This window comes from Amblyraja radiata, chromosome 5 (genome assembly GCF_010909765.2).
Source record: "Amblyraja radiata isolate CabotCenter1 chromosome 5, sAmbRad1.1.pri, whole genome shotgun sequence".
Taxonomy (NCBI): domain Eukaryota; kingdom Metazoa; phylum Chordata; class Chondrichthyes; order Rajiformes; family Rajidae; genus Amblyraja; species Amblyraja radiata.
The window spans coordinates 60,768,917-60,791,145 of record NC_045960.1 but is presented as its reverse complement, the minus strand read 5'-3'; the positions used below and the strand labels follow the sequence as shown (position 1 = coordinate 60,791,145).

The 22,229-nt window shown below is 42.9% G+C and overlaps 1 protein-coding gene across 6 annotated transcripts in view; it reads right to left on the bottom strand.

Annotated features, from left to right (window-relative positions):
- The window catches only part of LOC116973363 (low density lipoprotein receptor adapter protein 1-B-like), an 86,754-nt gene extending 70,415 nt beyond the window's left edge, over positions 1-16,339 (bottom strand). For 4 of the 6 annotated variants that reach the window (XR_004412046.1, XM_033021348.1, XM_033021349.1 and 1 more), the window contains exon 1: positions 15,864-16,339. Coding sequence is in view for 5 of the 6 variants with exons in the window: in XM_033021348.1 (XP_032877239.1) it covers positions 15,864-15,948 (85 nt within the window). In the remaining variant the exon portion in view is untranslated. The remainder of the gene's footprint in view (positions 1-15,863) is intronic. The other 2 variants (XM_033021350.1, XM_033021347.1) reach the window with 2 other exon arrangements.
- Positions 16,340-22,229: the final 5,890 nt, after the last annotated feature.

Below are 22,229 nucleotides of genomic sequence, written 5' to 3'. Positions count from 1 at the left end.
ATTGAAGGGATTATTTTGTATTTTGCCAGGCTAGTCACGAAGGGTTCCTGTCAGCTAAAAGTGGTGCAAACAGATTGTGGCTTCATTCCACTGTTCAGAGTTGCATGGCACAAGCTGATACTTCTACGAAACATTACTTCTGAGATCAGGCTCCAAAAGGCACAACAGAATGCTTGAAAATATTTTGTTAACAAAAACATCACCATGATGCATTTAAACACTTTCTCAGCAACTCAGAAACTTCCAGTTCTCAGAAGTGTACACTGCAAGTGCAATGGCTCACCGTAACTGATATGGAGTTGAAATCTGGCCATACATCAAATAAAATTATGTAAATGACAATCTAAGAAAGTTTGGAGATGAACGAATGGCAGGTAAAAATATGCCACAACTAGCATCTTCGAATTTGAGTTATGGGATTGTGCATTACTCTGGTCACACTACCATTGCATCAATCTGGTTTACAATCCCAAAAACATGAATTTCCACCCAAAGTCTTTAACAATCTTTCTTCCTGTATTACACTCCTTAAGTTAAACCTCTGATAAGGCTTTTCACTGTTCACGCAAATATCAAGTTTTTCTTGAGGATAATCCTATGAAGTTGTCCAAATTTTTTTCCTAGGGTAAAGGTGCTAAATAAATGCATATTGGTTAATTAATAAAAAACATTACTCCATGGTATCTGTGGTTCTTTAAGAAAACCAGAGTACAACCTGATTTTAATTTTGTTTCAAGGTTTGTAGTTATTTAATTTAAACTTTAGTGAGGGGTACAATATTAAAAATGTTAGGTGTGTGAGGATGCATGTATAGAAAGGAAAATCCATAAGCAGAAGGGCCGAGCCTGGGAAAATTACAAGTTCAAATCAAACTTTCACAGATAAAATATAGTTCACTTATGATTATAAGACATGCAAATATGGGACTTTTCTACAAATTAATGTATTGGCAATACAAATAATCAGCACAATGAAAGACATACATGTGAAAGAAACTAGCCACTAGCAGGTGAAGCACCTGAGGAGAAGGGTCAACCCAACATGATGGCTGGATCCCTCAGTTGTAAATCAGTGGCTTCAGGAGATTTTTTAACACTAGTTTAAAAGCTGCATCTTTATGCTGTTCATTTGCTGTGAAATGTTTGATGAGGATTTTGAAATAGAACGGAACAAGAACAGAACTACACAGTAATTTATTGCACCCTTTGAAGTGTTGAACAAACGGATGTGAGGGTGCAGACACATAGTTTAACGAAAGTGGTTACACAAGTAGTCAAGTCGTCAATTTTATTTCTATAGCACATTTAAAAACAATTCTCGTTGACCAAAGTGCTTTACATTGGTGCAGGTACTAACGTGCTACAAACAGTGGTACATATATCAACAATACATACATAGATACATACATACAGCGCTCCCTCAGCGGACCTCAAGAAAGACTTCAGATTAGAAATAAGTTTTAAGTCTAGACTTAATGAGTCGATGGAGGGGACAGTTCTGATGGGAAGAGGGATGCTGTTCCATAGTCTAGGAGCTGCAACCGCAAAAGCGCGGTCGCCCCTGAGCTTATGCCTAGACCGCGGGATGGTCAGTAACCCCAAGTCGGCCGATCTGAGGGACCTGGAGGTGGTATGGTGGGTAAGCAGATTTTTGATGTAGGTGGGGGCAAGCCCGTTAAGGGCTCTGTATACATAAAGAAGGAGCTTGAACCGCACAGGGAGCCAGTGGAGAGAGGCCAGAATCGGGATGATGTGGTCCCTTTTTGGGTGCCCGTCAGGAGTCTCGCTGCGGCGTTTTGGACCAATTGCAGGCAGGACCGGGATGATTGGCTGATGCCAGTGTAAAGGGAGTTGTAGTAATCAAGGAGGGGGGAGATAAATGAGTGGATGATCTTTTCGAGGTCGTCAAATTGAAGGAATTGTTTTATTTTAGCTATCGTCCGAAGCTGGAAGAAGCTAGCTTTTACCACGGCATTGACTTGTTTGTCAAATTTCAACGCTGAGTCAAATATCACGCCAAGGTTTTTGACGTGAGGTTTGAGTAGTGGGGTAAGGCTTCCAAGGCACTCTATCATTTTGATTGCGTCCGAGGGGCCGAGTAGGATGACCTCAGACTTACTCTCGTTTAGTTGGAGGAAGTAGGTAGTGTTGTGAAAAAAACTTTGGCATTCTTGCTTCCATCGGTCACGGTATTGTGTAGAGGAGTTGGGACAGCACATTGCAACTAAATATTGCTAAGTCCACATTTGAAATACAGCGCTCAGTTTAGATCGCCCTGCTTTAGGAAGGATGTAATGAAACTGGAGAGGGTGAAAAAATGATTGACAAGGATGTTACCATGACGGGAGGGTTTGTCATAAGAAAAGACTGCATTGATTATGATTAATTCCCCTGGAATTAACCTCATAAAATCGTGAGGAGCACAAACAAAGTGAATAGTCAGTCTTTAACCCAGGGGAGTCTAAAATTCAATGGCATAGTTTTATGATATGAAGAGAAAGTTTTGAAAGGGACCCAAAGGGCAATTTGTTTCCACACAGACGGTGGTGTATATATGGAACTAGCTGCTTGAGAAAGTAGTTAAGGTGGGAACAATATTAAAAGAGAGGTGCATGGATAGGCAAGGTTTGGAGGGATGTGGACCAGGCACAGGCAAGGGAGACTAGCTCCATTAGACAACTTGTTTGGCATGGACAAGCTGCCTGAAGGGCCATTCCCATGCTTTAACAGCTCTAACTCTAATTCCTGGGTTGATTTGCTCAAGACTTCCTAAAAATATCTTGGTAATCTTTCTTTTGTAAGTAATTTGAGGACTTCAAATAAAAGAGTTCCTCCAGCAGCTCGTTCCATATATGCACCACCTTCTGTGAAAAAGTTGTCCCTCACCTCCTTTGTCCTTCAAATTAAATCTATGCCCTCTAGTTTTAGACGTCCCTCTCCTAGGGAAAAGACTGTGACTATTTACTTTGTCTATACCCCTCACTGTACCACGTACGAATCATTTAACTAATCAGTATGCTGTGATATATGCACTTTGCAAGGGACCTGTCTTAGTCTCAGGAGGGAGGATGTGAGGCCAGGGACAGCAGCCCCATGTGTTACAGGAGAACAGAACAGGAATGTGATATAGATGCCTTACCCACTCAAGGACGAGACACTTGTCTTCCTTCCCTGGAGTTGTTCTACCATTACCTTCAATGCCACATCCTAGAATCTGTACACATTACATGCACAATTGTGTTTAGTTAATTTCTGTGTGCTTACCCTGCAGTATATTGGTTTATGCATCAGGCAAGTTCAAATTCTGATAATTATGTGTTCAATCTAGACTTCATAAACAACAATCATTGGGTATCTGTTGTCATCCTTTAACCAAATTAATTATCTTCAAAATTAAACTCCATTACCAAACACATTTATTGTTACTCGTGTACGAACATATGAAAAATAATTTAGGAAAGACATAAAATTGTTATCAGGAATTTTAACTTGCATACCAGAAATTCTTGTGTGAAACAACCACGCACTTGGAATATCTAAAGTTGGAAGTCACCCACAATCTTTTCAGTAGAAATATTTGGAGTTTAAAGGTTAAAATCTTCTATTTAGCCGTTTCAAAGCAAATTCAGTGATTTTCAGATAATAAATAAAATATTGCTCAGTTTATGAAACATTTTCACACTGTGTGAGATATAATAATATAGGCGGGAATTAGAGGGACTAAAGAACTGAAGCAGAGCATGCAACCCACATGGACTGAAGAGTAATACAGTTGAAGTATAACTATTTTGTACACAAGTCTTTACCAAGTCTTAATCCACATCCCATTCAATTTCAATTGACTCTACAGCCACAATATGTTGATGTTGTGGAGGGTGGTGGGGTGGGGGGGGAGAGAGAACAGGGAGTGGTTTAAATTCCAACCATTTTACAGAAAAGGTGCTTCCTCATTTTGCTTCCTGAAAAGCCGAGTTCTTTTTGAGCCCCTTGTTCTGGATTATCCCATCGGAGGAAGCAGATTTTCTCACCCATTCTATGAGGAAAAACAACAGAAATTGCTGGAAATACTTTGGTCAGGCAACATCTAATCCTTTGAGTCCTGCTATATTTTATTAAAGCTCAAATCGGATCTAGTTTCAACCTCTAAAAATCAAAGGAATACGCCAAATTTGTGCAACGATTTCATATTTTACTCTGGCAAGATGATTTAATTCTATACTCCCCCACAGCTAATAAATTATTTCCACAGTGAGAGAACCCAAGGATAAATGTAACACTTCAGAAAGGACATGATCAAAGTTCTGAAAACTGCAACCAAACAACATTATTACCAATACATCTTTCTGGTATCCATCAGTACATTGTTTTTCTGGCAGAGGTTTCTCCACAACTTAACCAAATATCAATCCTGTGTGAGAACTACTGAGAACATAAAAGGGTCAGTTTACAAGATTGGAAAAAATAAATAAAAGAGCAATAGAAGTAAATCCAGAATTAATCATGAAATGATTATAACATTTTTTTGAAGGGTGCAAAAATGCTGAATAGTTAAGCTTGAGCACCTGTAATATAACTGCTATTGATCTTCTGACAATATTTCAATAAACATTCCACCAGATAAAACAAGGGTTTGAATTCAATGCAGAATTGGGAGTTGAAAGTGGGCAGAATGGGGATGAGGGATTAAGAGGAAGATTCATGTTCTGGATAAATACGTATATGTCTCAAATGAACAGATACTTAGTGTACAGATACAGGGTGCTGAAGGAATGTATATTAGGTATAATTGAGAAACTGATGTAGAAGAAGGAAGTGGTCAAAAATCCAGTGGTTACAATTGGCTCCAAAACGTATCATACAGTAGAATCATAGACAAATACTCTTATTGTTCCCTCATAGAAATGTACCGTGTCTCTCCCTGAACCTACTGATCTTTAAAGGGTTATCTATTGCTCCTTTAGAATTTTACTCATCAGTATTTTACCCTAGCCAGAATCCCAAATTATATTGTAATCTTACTAATTGAGACCAATGTTACAAGATCATTCATGAAGATGAACACTTGTCCCACATTCCTTCTTCTCCCCACTCCCAGCCAGCAGAAGGTGCATAAGATTGAAAGTGTGCATCGCCAGATTCAGGAACAGCTTATTCCCCTCTGTTATCTGGCTTCTAAACAGTCCTTCCTTAAACTAGGATACTGTCAGATTCAACTCTATCCCATTGTGTTCTTTGGAACTGATGTGATACACTGCGGAGAACAATATTCTGCACTCTCTTCCTTCCCCTTTGCTCTATGTATTTTATTTGTGCTTTGACTAGACTGTATTTATGTAGAGTATATCTGGTCTGGTTGGATAACATGCAAAACAAAGTTTTTCACTGTACCTTGGTACATGTGACAATAATAGACCTAAATTTTAAAACCTATACAGATCAACTGGCTGGAGATTTTAAGGACATCTTCAAAATCTCATTGCCGAGGTCAGAGGATCACAGCTGCCTTAAACAATACAGGTGCCCAAGAAGAGCAAGATGTTATGACTGGCCATGCTCTCATAATCACTCCTACCATCAGGGATGTGGTATAGGAGCCTGAAAACCATGATCACCAGGCTCAAGAATAGGTTCTTCCCACCAACCATCAGGCTTTTAAACACTATGCCACATTAACCTCAGCAATATTATGGCTACCTCATAGTACAGTTAATTAATTGATTTTTTAAAATTATATCTTCATCTGCGTGTGTTGCATGTACTGGCCTGTTAAGCTACTGCAAGTAAGAATTTCATGTTTTCATTGTCAGTACATATGACATTTAAATACGCTGGACTCACGATTCCTTTAAGCTCTCTGCCAAATTAGAAATTCTATTTTGAATTATTTTTGCTCTTATTTGTGATTGATCTAAACCTTGAGATCTGATGATCGTTGCCCCTGGTGTTCTCTCACTGACACATCATCCACTTTATACATCTCATTCCCCAGGTGTAGATTCAACAATATCTCAATCCTCATCGAGTCAGAAACATAGCATTCAAGGAGTTCTTGTCAGGGTCATTTCAAGAAAGTCATTTCTTTTGTGTAGGAAGGAACTGCAGATGCTGGTTTAAACTGAAGATAGACACAAAATGCTGGAGTAACTCAGTGCGTCAGGCATCATCTATGGAGAGAAGCAATCGACAACGTTTCGGGTAGAGAGCCTTCTTCAGACTGATAGTCAGGGGAGAGGGAGATACAGAGTAAAGAAGTGTAAGGTCCGAAAACGAGACAAGGGGATGGAGATCAAGGAGAATGTAAAATAGATCATTATTAGCTACGAGAAGGTAACAACAAAACAAACAGAGATAAAATGTAATCGAGGCCAGTCAGACTTTTTTTTGTTTTTTCTCATTTTGTTTTCCCTCAACAAAAGTCATTTCTTTTCTTGCCCTTTACATTAACTGTGTACCAACCAATACTGAAATCACATATGAACACACAGATTAGGAGCAGGTCACTCAACCCTTCGTGCCCGCTACACCATTTTACTATGATCATAGCTGTTCCAACTGTAAATTCAATTTTGTATTATCTTCCACCCATAATCATTTTGCACCCTGCTTGTTTATTGAAAAAATATGCACGGCCGCCTTAAAACAAACCTGCCCCAACTAGCCTGTGAGGAAGACAATCCTAAAAACTCACTACCCTCAGAGATAAATAATTTCACCTCATCTCCATTTTAAATGAGTGACCCCATATGTTTAAACAATGGCTTCAAGATGTCAATGACTTCAAGATGTATATTCTACGTGAATATGTGAGCATTCTTCCAACATGTGAACATTCTTCCTTAACAGAGGAGACTAATACTGTACATAGCACTCCAGATGCAGTCTCACCATTGCAAATGTAACAGAAGTGATACTGCCTACTTTTGTATTCAGTTTCCTTGGTAATAAACAACAATATTCTGTCAGCTTTTCTAATTACTCGCAGTATGTGGATACTACTAGCCTTTGGCAAATCATGCACTAAAACACATCCATCCCTCTTCGTCTCAGCTCTCTGCAATCTCTCACCATTTAGATAATAGGTTTCCACTTTTACTTTTCCTGCTAAAATGGACAACATCACTTTTTTTTCTGCATTTTACTCCATTTGTCAGATCTTTGCCCGCACATTAAATCTATATCTGTAGTTTAGTTTAGTTTAGAGATACAACATGGAAATAGGCCCTTCGGCCCACATAGTCCGCACCAACCAGCGATCCCCGCTCACTAACACTATCCTACACACACTAGGGACATCTTACATTTATACAATTGTACCAAACCAATTAACCTACAAACCTGGACATCTTTGGAATGTTGGAGGAAACTGAGGATCTCGGAGAAACCCTACGCAGGTCACGGAGAGAACGTACAAACTTTGTACGAGCAAGCACCCGTAGTCAGGATCGAATCTCTGGCGCTGTAAGGCAGTAGCTCTACCGTTATGCAATCATGCCACCCCTTGTCATGCCATGGCTTTGAACTCACTTAATGTCACTAGTCTACACAACTTGCACATTTTCTGTGGTTTCTTTGCAATTTGCTCCTCTTCTATCAGGAGAACTGAAAAAATACTTAACATTTTCAACTATTGGCATTGACACGGAAGTAGATGTCCAGTGTAAGATGTGACCAAAAACTGTGGTAATAGATTTAAAATGTGATGTGGACCCAAGATACATGTTGCATGAAAATTCCAACACTAGCGAGATTTCTGTTCATGCAACATGTTCGGATTTAACCCACAATACATCTATTCCTATTAAACAAATACAGTGCAAAAAAAAAGTCCTTGTTTCTCATTTCCATCACACAATTCATACATTGTTTATCGAGCATGTCATGCAATGGATTATGTGACAGAATCCCTAATTCATAAAGGCTATATTATATCAGGAGACAGAAAATTAAGTTTTAACATTTGCAGAGATTTTGGTACTTTCTCAAAATATCTTATGATTATGTGCTACTTTTAGGCCACTAATAAAAGTCCTTCAGACAATTTGTATGAAAAATATGCAGTTAGTAGAAACTCCTACAATGGATGGAAATGGGCAAGTAGCACTGATGTAATGCAATGTGATGGGATTTATATAATTTGCGTGGCTGAGAACAGTATGAGATTCATGCAGCCATCACATGAAATCCAGAAATATAGCATTTCCATGAAGTAAATATCAGAACAGAGCATATTCAGTTTAAAATAATCCATATCCAATAACAGTGGGTAGGTTGGTAACAGCCAGCTGTACCCATAGCAACTGTTAGTTAACATGATAATGCCTGAGCAGTCTAATGATTTAACTTACAACATTTTAATCACAATTCCTGTTGGTCCCTACATTTTGTCACTAGAACTAGTTCTGCACATACACTTATAGTGGTTATTGAATTATTTAATGTGCTCCAGTTTCAAAGAGATGTTTATTTTATTTCTTATTTTGCTCACGAATAATCAAGAGTGAGGTCTTTGCCTCTCATGGAATGCACACATTTGGAGTTTCTTCAGAGCTGCCGTGAAGTTTCCAAAAATAAAGTTACATGTACGGAAGATGACAGTGCGAGATTGGGCACAAAATGTAAGATCCAAAAGCAATCTCTGGAAAATTAGAAACCACCTCTGATCAATGTTAGGCACTACAGATAATTTTAGACCAAATTCATTTCTTAGGTTGATTATGACTACAGTGAATCTGGTATCCCATTGTTCAGAAACCCTGATGTTTCAGCACCTTGTTCTCCAGGGCCCTGTTTCCCATGCTCCCTTTAGCACACTGGGACCGTTACTGCATTCCCATTAAACTTAGCAGGTTTTGTATCCTGTGCTCCATTTAAAGTCATCCCACAGGAAAATTTACCGTGTAACATTTAATAAAAAATAAATTAAAAATGAGTGCGGTAATAAAAGGAATAAGATCCAATAATCTAGAAAATCTAACAAATCCCCAATTTGCACGATTAAATGCATTTCACTTTAATTTATTTAGCCATAAAGGAATTTTCCACATTTTGCCAACAAGATGCATTTCTGCCCACAATTTAGCCTGGGTTGTCTTCCCACAACTTCTGGGAGATCAGGTGTTTTTAGGTGGGAAGGAAAGTGCACACACAGTACAACAGTATTTTCAGAACAAGTGCCTGGACCAGAATCATCAGCTGGTAGCAAATTGTCAGAGATTTGCCCCAAAATCTTTGCACTGTTTGTCCATTTTCCAAACCATTAATTTGTCTTTTCAATCCCACAATCACAAAGGAACTGCTGTGCATCTCTGGAGGAAAATTGCATAACTCCCACGGCAATAAAATTTTGAAGGTAATGTATCAATAGATTTTAGAAGGAGTTGCATTTATTAAATCACTTTCATGGTCTCAGACTTCTCAAAGCAGTTTGCATCTAATCTTTGAACTGTTGTCACCCTGGTAAAATGAGAAAGATGGTAGGAAATTAGTGCACGGCAACAATCTACAATGGTGAAAATAGCCAGATAGTTTGTTTTAAATATCATAGTTGAAGATAACATGGTAGCCAGGATACCAAGAGCATCCTCTGTTCTACTTTCGAATACCGTAATTGGATCTTTATTTCCTCCTTATAGGTCAAGGCTCCAATTGACATTAATAGTCATCTGAAAGCCTGTAATTTTGTCAGCAAAATGTTCACTCAATTGAAGTTGCTTGCAATTGCGAACTCTAACTTGCCTTGGAGCACAAGTGTTCAGCAAAGCAGTTTGAAGAACCTAAACCTGACTAAATGGTTGTGAGCCACTAAAATTCCTTTCCAATTCCCATACCAACCTGTCTGTATTCAAGAGAGAGTTAGATATAGCTCTTAGGGCTAACAAAGCAAGGGATATGGGGAGAAAGCAGGAATGGGGTGCTGATTCTGGATGATCAGCCATGATCATATTGAATGACGGTGCTGATGCAAAGCACCGAATGGCCTACTCCTGCACCTATTTTCTATGTTTTTATGTTTCCTCTCCAGACATTTGCCTCCACTGCCAGAGCAAGATCACACTCAAATTCATATTCCAGCACCAGGAATATATCAGCACCTCATATTTCGCTTGAATAGCCTGCAGTCCAACAGCATGAAAATTGAATTATCTGTTTTCAGGTAAAGCCCTCACTCCTTTCTTTTCCATCTCATTCTTCTTCTGAACTACCCAGGTCCTCACATACACACCTTTCTTTCCACTGCTCCTCACTCCCCTCACTCAGTAATTTTGCCCTCTTCCTTCTATTCATCACCCACCTCTACCCCCTCATTATATTCATAATGGTTTGGAATATGAAAAAAACAGTACAATGATTTTGGGGGAATCTCTGATGGGTCTCCTCTTTCCCCATCAAGCTACCATCCCTCCCTCTGGTTCTAAATTACACTCCTTACCCTTTCTTACACCGTCTGCAGCTGTTTGTCCTCTCAACTCATCATCTCCAACATTTGTGATCTCCCCACCCTTCTCTCCCCCACCCAACATATCTGTGAATCAACCCTTTAGTATCAGGATTTATCAAGTCATGTCAAGTCAAGTCAAGTCAAGTTTATTTGTCACATACACATACGAGATGTGCAGTGAAATGAAAGTGGCAATGCTCGCGGACATTTGTGCAAAAAGACAAACAACCAAACAAACAAACAAACTATAAACACAATCATAACACACATATTCTTTTACATAATAAATAATGTAAGGGAAAATGTTCAGTAGAGTTAGTCTCTGGTGAGATAGGCGTTTACAGTCCGAATGGCCTCTGGGAAGAAACTCCTTCTCAACCTCTCCGTTCTCACCGCATGGCAACGGAGGCGTTTGCCTGACCGTAGCAGCTGGAACAGTCCGTTGCAGGGGTGGAAGGGGTCTCTAATGATATTGTTGGCTCTGGAGTTGCACCTCCTGATGTATAGTTCCTGCAGGGGAGTGAGTGAAGTTCCCATAGTGCGTTCGGCCAAACGCACTACTCTCTGCAGAGCCTTCTTGTCCTTGGTAGAGCAATTCCCAAACCAGATGGTAATGTTCCCGGACAAGATGCTTTCCACCGCCGCTGCGTAGAAGCACTGGAGGATCCTCGGAGACACTCTGAATTTCCTCAATTGCCTGAGGTGGTAAAGGCGCTGCCTTGCCTTACTCACGAGTGCTGAGGCGTGTGATGCCCATGTCATATCCTCGGAGATGGGGACTCCCAGATATTTAAAACAGTTCACCCTATCCACAGGATCCCCATTTATCCTCAATGGAGTGTACGTCCTCGGATGATGTGCCCTCCTAAAGTCCATGATCAGCTCCTTCGTTTTTTTGATGTTCAAGAGGAGGCTGTTATCCTGGCACCAGAGTGCTAGATCAGCCACCTCCTCCCGGTAGGCCTTCTCGTCGTTGTCTGAGATCAGGCCCACCACCACAGTGTCATCAGCAAACTTAATTAATGAGTTGGAGCTGAACCTAGCCACACAGTCATGTGTGTACAGGGAGTACAATAGGGGGCTGAGGACGCAACCCTGGGGCGATCCTGTGCTCAGGGTGAGGGACTTCGATGTATTCCCTCCCATCTTGACTACCTGGGGCCTGGCGGTGAGAAAGTTCAGGGCCCAGGCACACAGGGAGGTGTTGAGCCCCAATTCCATTAGCTTCCCGGCCAGTCTGGTGGGGACTATCGTGTTGAAGGCTGAACTGTAGTCTATGAACAGCATCCTCACGTAGCCCCCCTTCTGGCTGTCCAGATGGGAGAGAGCGGTGTGCAACACCTGGGAGACCGCATCGTCCGTGGATCTGTTCGGACGGTATGCGAACTGCAACGGGTCCATGTTCCGAGGGAGGAAGGCGCAGATGTGTTTCTTCACCAGCCTCTCAAAGCATTTCATGATTACCGAGGTAAGGGCCACCGGACGGTAGTCATTCAGACAGGCTGGGGAGGCATTTTTTGGTACCGGTACAATTATGGATTTTTTGAAGCAGGCAGGGACCACAGACTTGTCCAGGGAGAGGTTGAAAATGTAGTGAGCACTGGAGCTAGCTGCGTAGCACAGGACTTGAGTACTCGCCCCGAGATGCCATCGGGGCCTGCAGCTTTTCTTGTGTTCACCCGTGTCAGAGCTCTCCTCACGTCGTGCTTGGACAGCGAGAATGTGTGCACATTCCTCCCTTCAGCTTCGGTAGCCAGCCTGCTGGCGGTATTGTCGATAGTCGGCAGACCTGGAATGGTGTTGCCCCTCTCGAAACGAGCGTAAAAGGAGTTCAGGTCATCAGCTAGGGAGGTGCCGGCACTTGCGGATGAGGGTGGGGTGCTCCGGTAGTTGGTTACAATCCGTAGCCCCTGCCACAGGCTTCTGGTGTCCTGCTGCTCCATCTGTAACGCCATCTTGTCTCTGTACCTCCTCTTTGTGTCCTTCACCGCCCTTCGCAGTCGGTAGGACTCTGCCTTTTAGGCGTCCATGTTTCCTGATGCCAGGCCCGGGTTGTAGGCAGCGGTGCGAGCATTCAGGGCCACACGAACAGACCTGTCTACCCAGGTGCTTACCCTTAACATGGGGACGCTGTTGTCGGTTACTGTTGCGATGAAGTCCGTGACTGCTTCCGCGAACTCACTGACGTCACTGGAACTTGCTTCGAACATATTCCAGTCGACATCTGTCAGTGCATCTTGCAGCATGGCCTCTGACTGGTCAGACCACCGCTTTACGTCCCTCGTCTCTACCGCTTCCCGAACTATCCTCTGTTTATACTCCAGCAACAGGAAAATGGCAGCGTGGTCAGATTTTCCTAGAGGAGGGAGTGAAACGGCCTTGTAGCCTTTCCTGAACGGTGTGTAGCAGTGGTCCAAAGTTCTCTCCCCCCTGGTGGCACACGCGATGTGTTGGTAGAAGTTCGGCATGACCTTCTTGAGATTTGATTTATTAAAATCTCCAGCCACCACCATAGCCGCATCCGGGTACTTGTTTTGATGTCGATATAGCACAGCATGTAGGGCCGATAGTGCCACGTCGGTGTCCGCCTGCGGTGGAATGTAGACGGCTGTGATGATCACTGAGCCGAACTCCCGGGGAAGGTAGAATGGGCGGCATGAGATCGGCATTATCTATCACTTTCCAACTCCCCCCCCCCACTGCCCCTTAGCACTTTCCCCTCTACTCCGGTCCTGAAAAATGGTCCTGACCCCAAACGCCATTTATCCATTTCCCTCCTCTTCCCAACTAAATGCCGCTTGACCCGCCGTGTTCCTCCAGCAATTTGTTTTTTTGCTCAAGTTTCCAGCACCTGCAGTATCCGAAAATCATCTCCATGGTCATGCAAGTTTGATTCACAGAAAATTGATGAAGTTCTAAGTGTGGAACAAATAGATTGAGTTTTTCTAATTTGTCGTAGTTTTAAATTGCACTCCTCTGCCAATAAAATAAACTAACTGGCCTAAACCGAACGAGTAACCATGAACCTTCCCCACACTGTTACTAAAAAACCCATTGTTTGAACTGCAAATGTGTATCCACAAATCATTAACCCATTTTAAAAGCTCTACATGAAGCGGTATGCCCAACTGGTGCACATGTACAGCAGGGATACAAATAACATTGATCCTTTCCTCATTTAGATTACACTTCTAAAGGACATCTAATTAGTAATCGGGCACAGAAACAAAATCCAATTTTCCCCCCTTTAACCCAAGCTACCGAAACCAACCTTAACTGCAGCTCTTACTAGATAGCATAAATGAGGGATTGAACCTGCAGACTGGAACCCAGACAAATACAAACATGAGAATTATTTGTAAACAGGTGTCACTGCTCATCATTTACTGGAAATATATTTAGAACGTCATCAAGCATGAAATGACTAAATTATAACCAAGAAATATTAAGATGAAAGTAACTTCTATCAGTAATAAAAATTGAACTTAGCATATACTACACACTACTCCCTGATATTTACAAGCAAAATATTAAGCATACAGCTGCAAGGTATTGACCAGACCTTATGGCTTGTGTATAAATGTGTCCCTACTTTTAGACCCAAAGTAGTGTCCCATTCTCCTACGTGATTGATTGCAATTGCATTTGCTGGGAACCAGCAAAACAGTCTTTCCACTTTGAGTACTGTTCTAAAACCATTAACATTTGGAGGTCTATTGGGAGACAATGACAACTAATAATGGCCACAAGTTCCTTTTGTGAAAGCAGCACATTTCACTTAATAAATTAATTAGTGATTTGAAAAATCCTAGCTGTAGCAACTGTTTTGGAAAATTGTTTGTTTTAGAAGATATATTTTCTTTAAAATATATTTTCCAATTGAATTCAGAGAAATTTGTAATAATGATTTTTTTTCTAAAGATGCAAATTGGGGAACGAAGCGTGTGATTTTAAAATATCAGAAATTGGCAAGATAGTCCAGAATTTGTTAAAAGGGAGGTAAAGAATCATTTAGATTCCAATAAAGATTAGATGGGATCCATTGAGTGAAACTTTAAACTCATCAAAAGAGAATTTATAAAAAGCAACGTTATGTCTTTGTGGAGATTTAACAGTCCTTTCTATTTTTAAAAATGTACAATTGGATATATTTATTTGTAATTCTGAGGTTAAATGTTAATGAATTTCAAACTACAGGCAAACACAAATACAAGAATGGCATATAAAAGCTGGGGAGCTTATATGTTGGTTGGCAATCATTACCCTGGACCAAAAGTGACTGTGAAGCCACCTTGGCTGTTTCTTTCAAAGGTCTTCTAAACATCAACATAAAGATATACAATTAATAGTTCAAGTACTAAATGGGCATTAAAAAAATAACTTCCTTGGACCATGATTGTACTTGGAGTACTTCTCAAAAATGACAAAATCTAAGAGATTGAGCCATTCTGAAAACATTCAATTAATTATTTAATTCTGACATGAAGATGTTAAGTGTAGGAAAGAACTGCAGAAGCTGGTTTAAATCGAAGGTAGACGCAAAATGCTGGAGTAACTCAGCGGGACATGCAGTATCTCTGGAGAAAAGGAATGGGCGACGTTTCGGGTCGTCACCCTTCTTCAGATGTTACTGTTCTTTTTGCAGATTGTTTTTGATTCTCCAAGTGGACTTCCTATACTTATCTACTCACATGCAAACTATATATATATATATATATATATATATATATACATATATATATATTCCCACTACAATATCACAAGGGCAATAATTTTTGTTCAAGCAACTTTTTAGAAAATCATGGAATAGCCATTCATGTTCAAACAATACTGTTAGAATTCCAGATCTCCCCTGATGTACACACAAATGAAACAAGCCAAACTGCTCAGCCTAGCAGAAATTTCTACAAATGCAGCTCAGTTGGAAAATTCCAGTCCCCCTCAATTTAGAATCACAGTGTAGCAATCAGTAAAGCAGATGAGCTATAAGCATAGCATTCAATTCCATAGAATTCAATTCCAAAAAATATTATACTTGTTAATCCCATTGATTTATGTGCAAGCGTAGAGATCATTCCATGAATGGTTGGACTTCAAAAATAAAAACAAAATACAGTCGTTAAATTAATAACGCTACAACAATAATCTAACGCTACAATGCCCAATAAACAGATTCTACTAAACTTGCAAGGAACAAAATCGAATGCGTCCGAACAAGCTGAGCACAAGGACCCAGGGAAATCTGCACTGCTTTAATGGTGTGGGACAAAGGCCCATATGATACAAATCAATGTTACATTTTAAAGGCGATCATATTTACGCTGTTTAGCGCCCAGCCTATTCGCGTTTCAACCGGAGGCGCAGGTTGTGTGCTGCTGCCGCCACCACCACCGAGCCATTGTACAAGCCCAGGCGCTGAAACTTACTGTGGTGCCGCGCCAAGCCCCAGCTGTGCCTGCTGATACTGGGGCTCCGGATCAGCGCTCTGCCAGCCGATTTTAACGCGTCCATAGTTGGCGAGTGCAAAGCCGGTTGGGGTGAGAAGGAAATGTCTGGGGCGACGTTGCTCGGCTCCACGTCCCTGGGTGGATGACGGACAGGCGACAGCCGCCGTTCTCAGCCGAGCGAGGGCAGTAATGCAGGGGCGCGGTCGCAGTAACTAATCCGTTCAGCGCGATTCCCTTCAGCTTCACGGCCTGACTCCACTCAATTCAGTTCTCTTCATCCCTGCCCGACTCGATCCGACCCGGCTTATCTCAGCTCGCATTGACGCGCCGCATCTTGCCTTGCATCCGCTTGGCTCACTTTAGTGCAGGGTTTCCACGCGAAACGGCGACTATTCCCTTCCCTACCACTGACCTGCTCCACCTGCTGAGTTTCTCCCTTCACACCCAAACCACCCCTGCCTCGCATCCGTCTAGGGACCCAGCTGTCCTTCCAGGTGCGAAAGAGGTTCACATGCATCTGTGTAGGAAGGAACTGCAGATGCTGGTTTAAACAGTCGACACAAAATGCTGGAGTAACTCAGCGGGACAGGCAGCATCTCTGGAGAGAAGGAATGGGTGACGTTTCGGGTCGAGACTATTCCAATTTTTTTTTAATAAAGAAGAGGGAGTGGGGGCCTGGAAAAGTCATCGAAGAGACAAAGAGCATGTGAGGTGTCTTGGATATTGGTAGGGAGGGATTGGATCAGGGGGAATTGGATGGTGTCAAGGTATGTTGAAATTAATTCAGTGGGACTGGAGCAAGTAAAAACAATGGGTCTGTCAGGGCAGTTCTGTGTAAGGATTTTGGGGAGAAGATAAAACTGGGCCATGCGGGGGAACGATAAGGTTGGACACTATGGAGGGCAGATAGCCAGAAGGTGATAAAACCAGAAATGATCTGTGAGATTATAGCCTGGTGCTTATCTGTGGGATCATAGTCCAAGGATAAGTAGGAGGCGTCTGAGAGTTGGCACCTGGCCTCAGCACGGTAGAGGTCAGTGGGCAAGACTACCTCGGCAACTCCCTCAACAGCGGGTTTGACGATAATGTCGGGGTTGCTGCACAGTGCGTGGAGTGTTGTACGTTCAGAGGAGGAGAGGTTAGAGTAGTTAAGGGAAGTGGAAGCCTGTGCCTGAGGTTTAAATAGGTGCATTAAAGAAGGCAAGAGGGGGGAGTTAATAAGGGTAAGAAGCAAAGATGGTAAGATTAGGGTACAAAGGAAATGGAAGCATTAATTAGAAATAAGGAAGAAGCAAATGTTGTGTGGAGGCATTTAATTTTCAGCAAGTCCTTTGAAGGATGTAGGAGAATTTAACAACAATTATTCGGAGGAAAAGAAGATATGAATTGGCTATGACAAGCAGCATTAAGCAGAATTCTAAAACATATTAAGTATATTTAGTTTTGTTTAATGTCATGTTTACTGAGGTATAGTGAAAAGCTCTTTACGTGCCAACCAGTCATATCAAAAGCAAGAGGGGTTTCCGTTGTTCTAATTTACTCTATATTAGGTTCACGGCCTGACTCCACTCAATTCAGTTCTCTGTGGTGTGGTCGAGACTCTCAGTCTGAAGAAGGGTCTCGACCCAAAACGGCATCTATTCCTTTTCCCCAGAGATGTTGTCTGGCCCGCTGAATTACTCCAGGTTTTTGTGTCTATCATCGGTGCCTAGAAGAGTTGGGCCCTTCGTGATGAAATGGGAAATCTATTTGTTGAGTAATTGATATGAGCATGACCCTAAATTAATATTTCTCATTGGTTTTCACCAGGGAGAAGGATATGGAAGATGTAGAGTTGGGAGAATGTTGTACTGATATTACAGTATCATACTGTATATGATACTATACTGGAGGAGGAGGTGTTCAGGATATTTTTATACATTAAGGTGGATAAATACTCATGGTCTGAAGGGATGTCACAGAAAACAAAGGAGGAGACTGAAAACCAATAAAAACCATTCATTTAGGATCCCACTCATAATCCTTGGTATTAATGTTACCAAAGATCTGTCATGGACCACATTGAAGCTAAAACCAAGAAAGCACATTAACATCTCAACTTGCCTATGAGTCTGAGAAAATGTAGCATGTCTCCAATAACTCTTACAAATGTCCACAGATGCAACATAGAAGGCATAGTATCAGGTTTCATTGTCGCTTGGTTTGGGAATAGCCCTGTCTAAGACTGTAGGAAAGTGCACAGCATGTAGCCAGTCCATCACACAGACCAGAATCTCCACCATTGACTCTATTTCCACTCATGATGCCTCGGAAAAGCAGCCAATATAACCAAAGATTTGTCCAACCCTGGTCATTCCTAATTTTCCCCGCTTCCACTAGGCAGAAGATACAGAAGCTTGAAAGTGCACACCACCATACCCAGGAACAGGAAGGTAGACAAAAATGCTAAGAGAAACTCAGCGGGTGAGGGAGCATCTATGGAGAGAAGGACTAGGCGACGTTTTGGGTAGAGACTGTTCTTCAGACTGATGTCGGGGGGGGGGGGGGGGGGGGGGTGGGGGGGCAGGAGAAAGAAAGGAAGAGGCGGAGACAGTAGGCTTGTGGGTGAGCTGGGAAGGGGGAGGGGAAGGAGGGAGAAAGCAAGGACTATCTGAAATTGGAGAAGTCAATGTTCATACTGCTGGGGTGTAAACTACTCAAGCGAAATATGAGGTGCTGTTCCTCCAATTTGCGCTGGGCCTCACTCTGACAATGGAGGTGGCCCAGGACAGAAAGGTTGGTTTCGGAATGGGAAGGGAGTTGAAGTGTTGAGCCACCAGGAGATCAGGTTGGTTAGTGCAAACTGAGCAGAGGCTTAGGGCGAAGTGATCGCCAAGCCTGCGCTTGGTATCGCCGATGTAGAGAAGTTGACACCTGGAACAGCGGATGCAGTAGATGTGGTTGGAGGAGGTGCTGGTGAATCTCTGCCTCACCTGGAAAGACTGTTTGGGTCCTTGGATGGAGTCGAGGGTGGGAGGTAAAGCGATAAATGTAGCATTTCCTGTGGTTACAAGGGAAAGTACCCGGGAAGCGGGTGATTTGGGTGGGAAGGGACCCAGGATGATGTGTTCCAGACCAGGGCATCAGAGATGTCCTCATTCTTTAGAGAACAGTTGTTCCCCTCTTCTATTATAGATGAGGCTCTCACCAGGGTCTCCTCTATATCACGCAGCTCCGCTCTCACTCCCCATCCCCCTACTCGTATTAAGGACAGAGTTCCCCTTGCCTCACCTTCCACCCTATCAGCCGTCGCAAACAACATATAATCCACTAAATTTTCGCCACCTCTAACAGGATCCCACCACTTGCCACATCTTCCCATCTCCCCTTTCTGCTTTCCGCAGAGACCGTTCCCTCCGTAACTCCCTGGTCAATTCGTCGCTTCCCACCCAATTTCAGATAGTCCTTGCTTTCTCCCTCATTCTCCTTTCCCTTCCCAGCTCTCCCACAAGCCTACTGTCTCCGCATCTTCCTTTCTTTTTCCCGCTCCACACCCCCGACATCAGTCTGAAGAAGGGTCTCGACCCGAAATGTCGCCTATTCCTTCTCTCCATAGATGCTGCCTCACCCGCTGAGTTTCTCCAGTATTTTTGTCGACCTTTGATTTTTCCAGCATCTGCAGTTCTTAAACAAGACTCAGGGACAGGTTCTTCCCCTCTGTTATAAGACTTTGAAATGATTGTATTTTGTATGGTATTATTTATTCTGATTGGATAGCATACAAAACAAAGCATTTGACTGTACCTTAGTACACACAACAATATTAACTCTAAACCTAAGACTTTTGCATCTTCATTAGCTACAGATGAGGTCCTAGAAGTAAGCCAATGTTGTTTACTTATTAAAAAAAACCTGACGGCTTTGGATCAATGATAGGGAAATTATTGGAAATTGTTTTAGTAGGCAGGTGAAAGGGTGGGAGGGAGGGAGGGAGGGAGGGCAGGCTAAAGAGGGAGGGCAGGTGAGAGATGAGGGGGCAGCTGGGAGGGAGGAGAAGAACACATAGAGAGGGAGGGTGGTGGCAGACAGTGAGAGAGGGGGGTGGAAAGGGCAAAAGGGCGGGAGGAAGCAAACAGGCAAAAGGGTGAGTGGGAGCAGGAGGCCAGACAGTGAGAGAGGGAGGAGAAGGAAGCTGATGGCGGGAGAGGAGGAGGTCCAAAGCGCAGGCACAAACGTTAAATGAAGAATGGTTCTAAACTGGTTCCTTTATACTGAAGGTATAACTCCTTTCTCTGATCCGATAGTAAACCAGATCATCAGGTCAAGTCGAGTTTATTGAGATATGTATAGCCATGATGAAGTACAGGTACAATGAAAATCTTGCTTGCAAATACACACTGACACCCACAAAAACATAAATTATACATAGAATATCCTGCTACATGCAAGTTCTGCAGTTGTGTGGAGTGTAATTCAGCTCACACGACCTGTACTGGCCTAGGAAACATCACCCACCACTGCTTAAGAGTCTTGTGGTTTCTCTCCCTCACAATTGCACCTCAACTTCGCCTCTTACTGTTGCATTTGATCAGACTGATCTAAAACATCTGTTTTTGAACTGAATTATTGGGGCCATCACAAAATGTGTTCCCCTCATTCTGCTATTGGCTACTTTGAAATTGGTGGCCCTTTAAACTGTATTCAATCACCACACAGGCTGCCCTCTCTCAAACATAAGTACATTATTAAATTTGATTGATCATAAGATCATAGAAAATTTACAACACAGAAATAAATCATTAGACTTTTACGTTCATTCTGGTTGAAGAGCTCTCCAGCTCATCATCTATCACTTGGTGAATAGCCATGCACTAGATCATAGCTCTTCAACTCGATGGCCAAGCAGTGATTAAACACAGTCAATGTTTCTGCCTCTTCCTCGTTCAGACAGCAAGATTCAAATCCCAACACTGCACTGGGGAAAGGGTGTTTGTTTTCTCTCTTTCTAACAGCTACTTCCAATCTATGTCCTGTACATTTTGCCCCCGCTAACAAGGAAAGTAGGCAATGCCCATTTACTCTATCTGGATCCCTCCATTTTCTATATCATATTTAACTCCCACCTCATCCTCTACTGAGAAAACAACATCAGCTCATTTAATGTTCCCGCAAAATGATAATTTTCCATTCTTGGCAATGCCTCAGAGGTCTCTTCCTGCACCTTCTCTATTGTAACCATGTCTATTGTCGAAGTTGACAACCAGAACTGTTCAGATCTCAAATTCTAGCCTAACTTTTTGTTGTATGTAATTCTAACATAGCTCCTCGACTCTTAAGGACTATGCCTCAGCTGATAAAGGCAAGGATCCTATATCCCCTCAATAACCACATTAATGATCTGTCCTGCTTTGTACTCTCCAAAGACCTTCCGTTTCTCCACGGCTCTCAAAGTTCCGCTGTATATTGTGTCTTCCTTTGCCTTATTGCTCCTGGCAAGTAGTTGGCAATCAAACCAAATGCATTACTTCACACCTGTCTGCATTTGGTTGCATTACCATTTTTCTGCCCATTGAACCAGATATCTATGTATCAATGGTTCAATGGTCCTTTATTGTCACGTGTACCAAGGTAGAGGGGGCACCGTCCTGCATGGTATGGCTGCCCAGCCTGCAGCTGTCCATGTTTTCATCTCTTTTTTTTTTTTTTTAGTTAGTTAAAGTGTTTTTGTTCTGGAGTTCTACTCTTTTTTATGTGGGGGATGGGGGGAGGGGGAAACTACCTGTCCGGGTCCCTACCTGGTCGGAGAGGCAGCTTTTCTCTGGGCTGCACCGTCGACCCGTCCTCGCGGCCTACCAGCGGGCCTGGAGCGGCGTTTCCTGAGGGGACCGTCCAGAACCTCGGCTTCGGCAGCGGCACAGCGTGGAGCGCTATCGCGGAGCGGAGCGGGCGATGCCTTGCCCGGGTCGCCGCGCTGGAGCCCCGGTGAGCTGAAGACCGCCGAGTAAAACATCGCGGAGCCGCGGGTCTGCGGAGCGGCCAGCTGTGGGCGGCGGCGCTGAACTTTAACATCGGGAGCCTGGGATCTCTCGCCGAGATCGCCAGTGGTGGAGCTCCATCCGGCGCGGCCTTGTTGGCTTCGGAAGCCGCAGTCTCGAGTAAGGAGGCGGCCGTTCCAGGTGTCCCAAGCCGCTGAGAGGATTCTCCTGACGCCGGAGCACCATCACCCGGCAAGAACGGCCTGGAACAACGGGCCTCCATAGCAGCGACTACGGAGGCCTCAATAGGCCGGACTATGGGTGGACATGGGGATGGGGATGGGACTGGACTTAGCGCCTTCCCTCATAATGGAAACTATTGTGGGGGGAT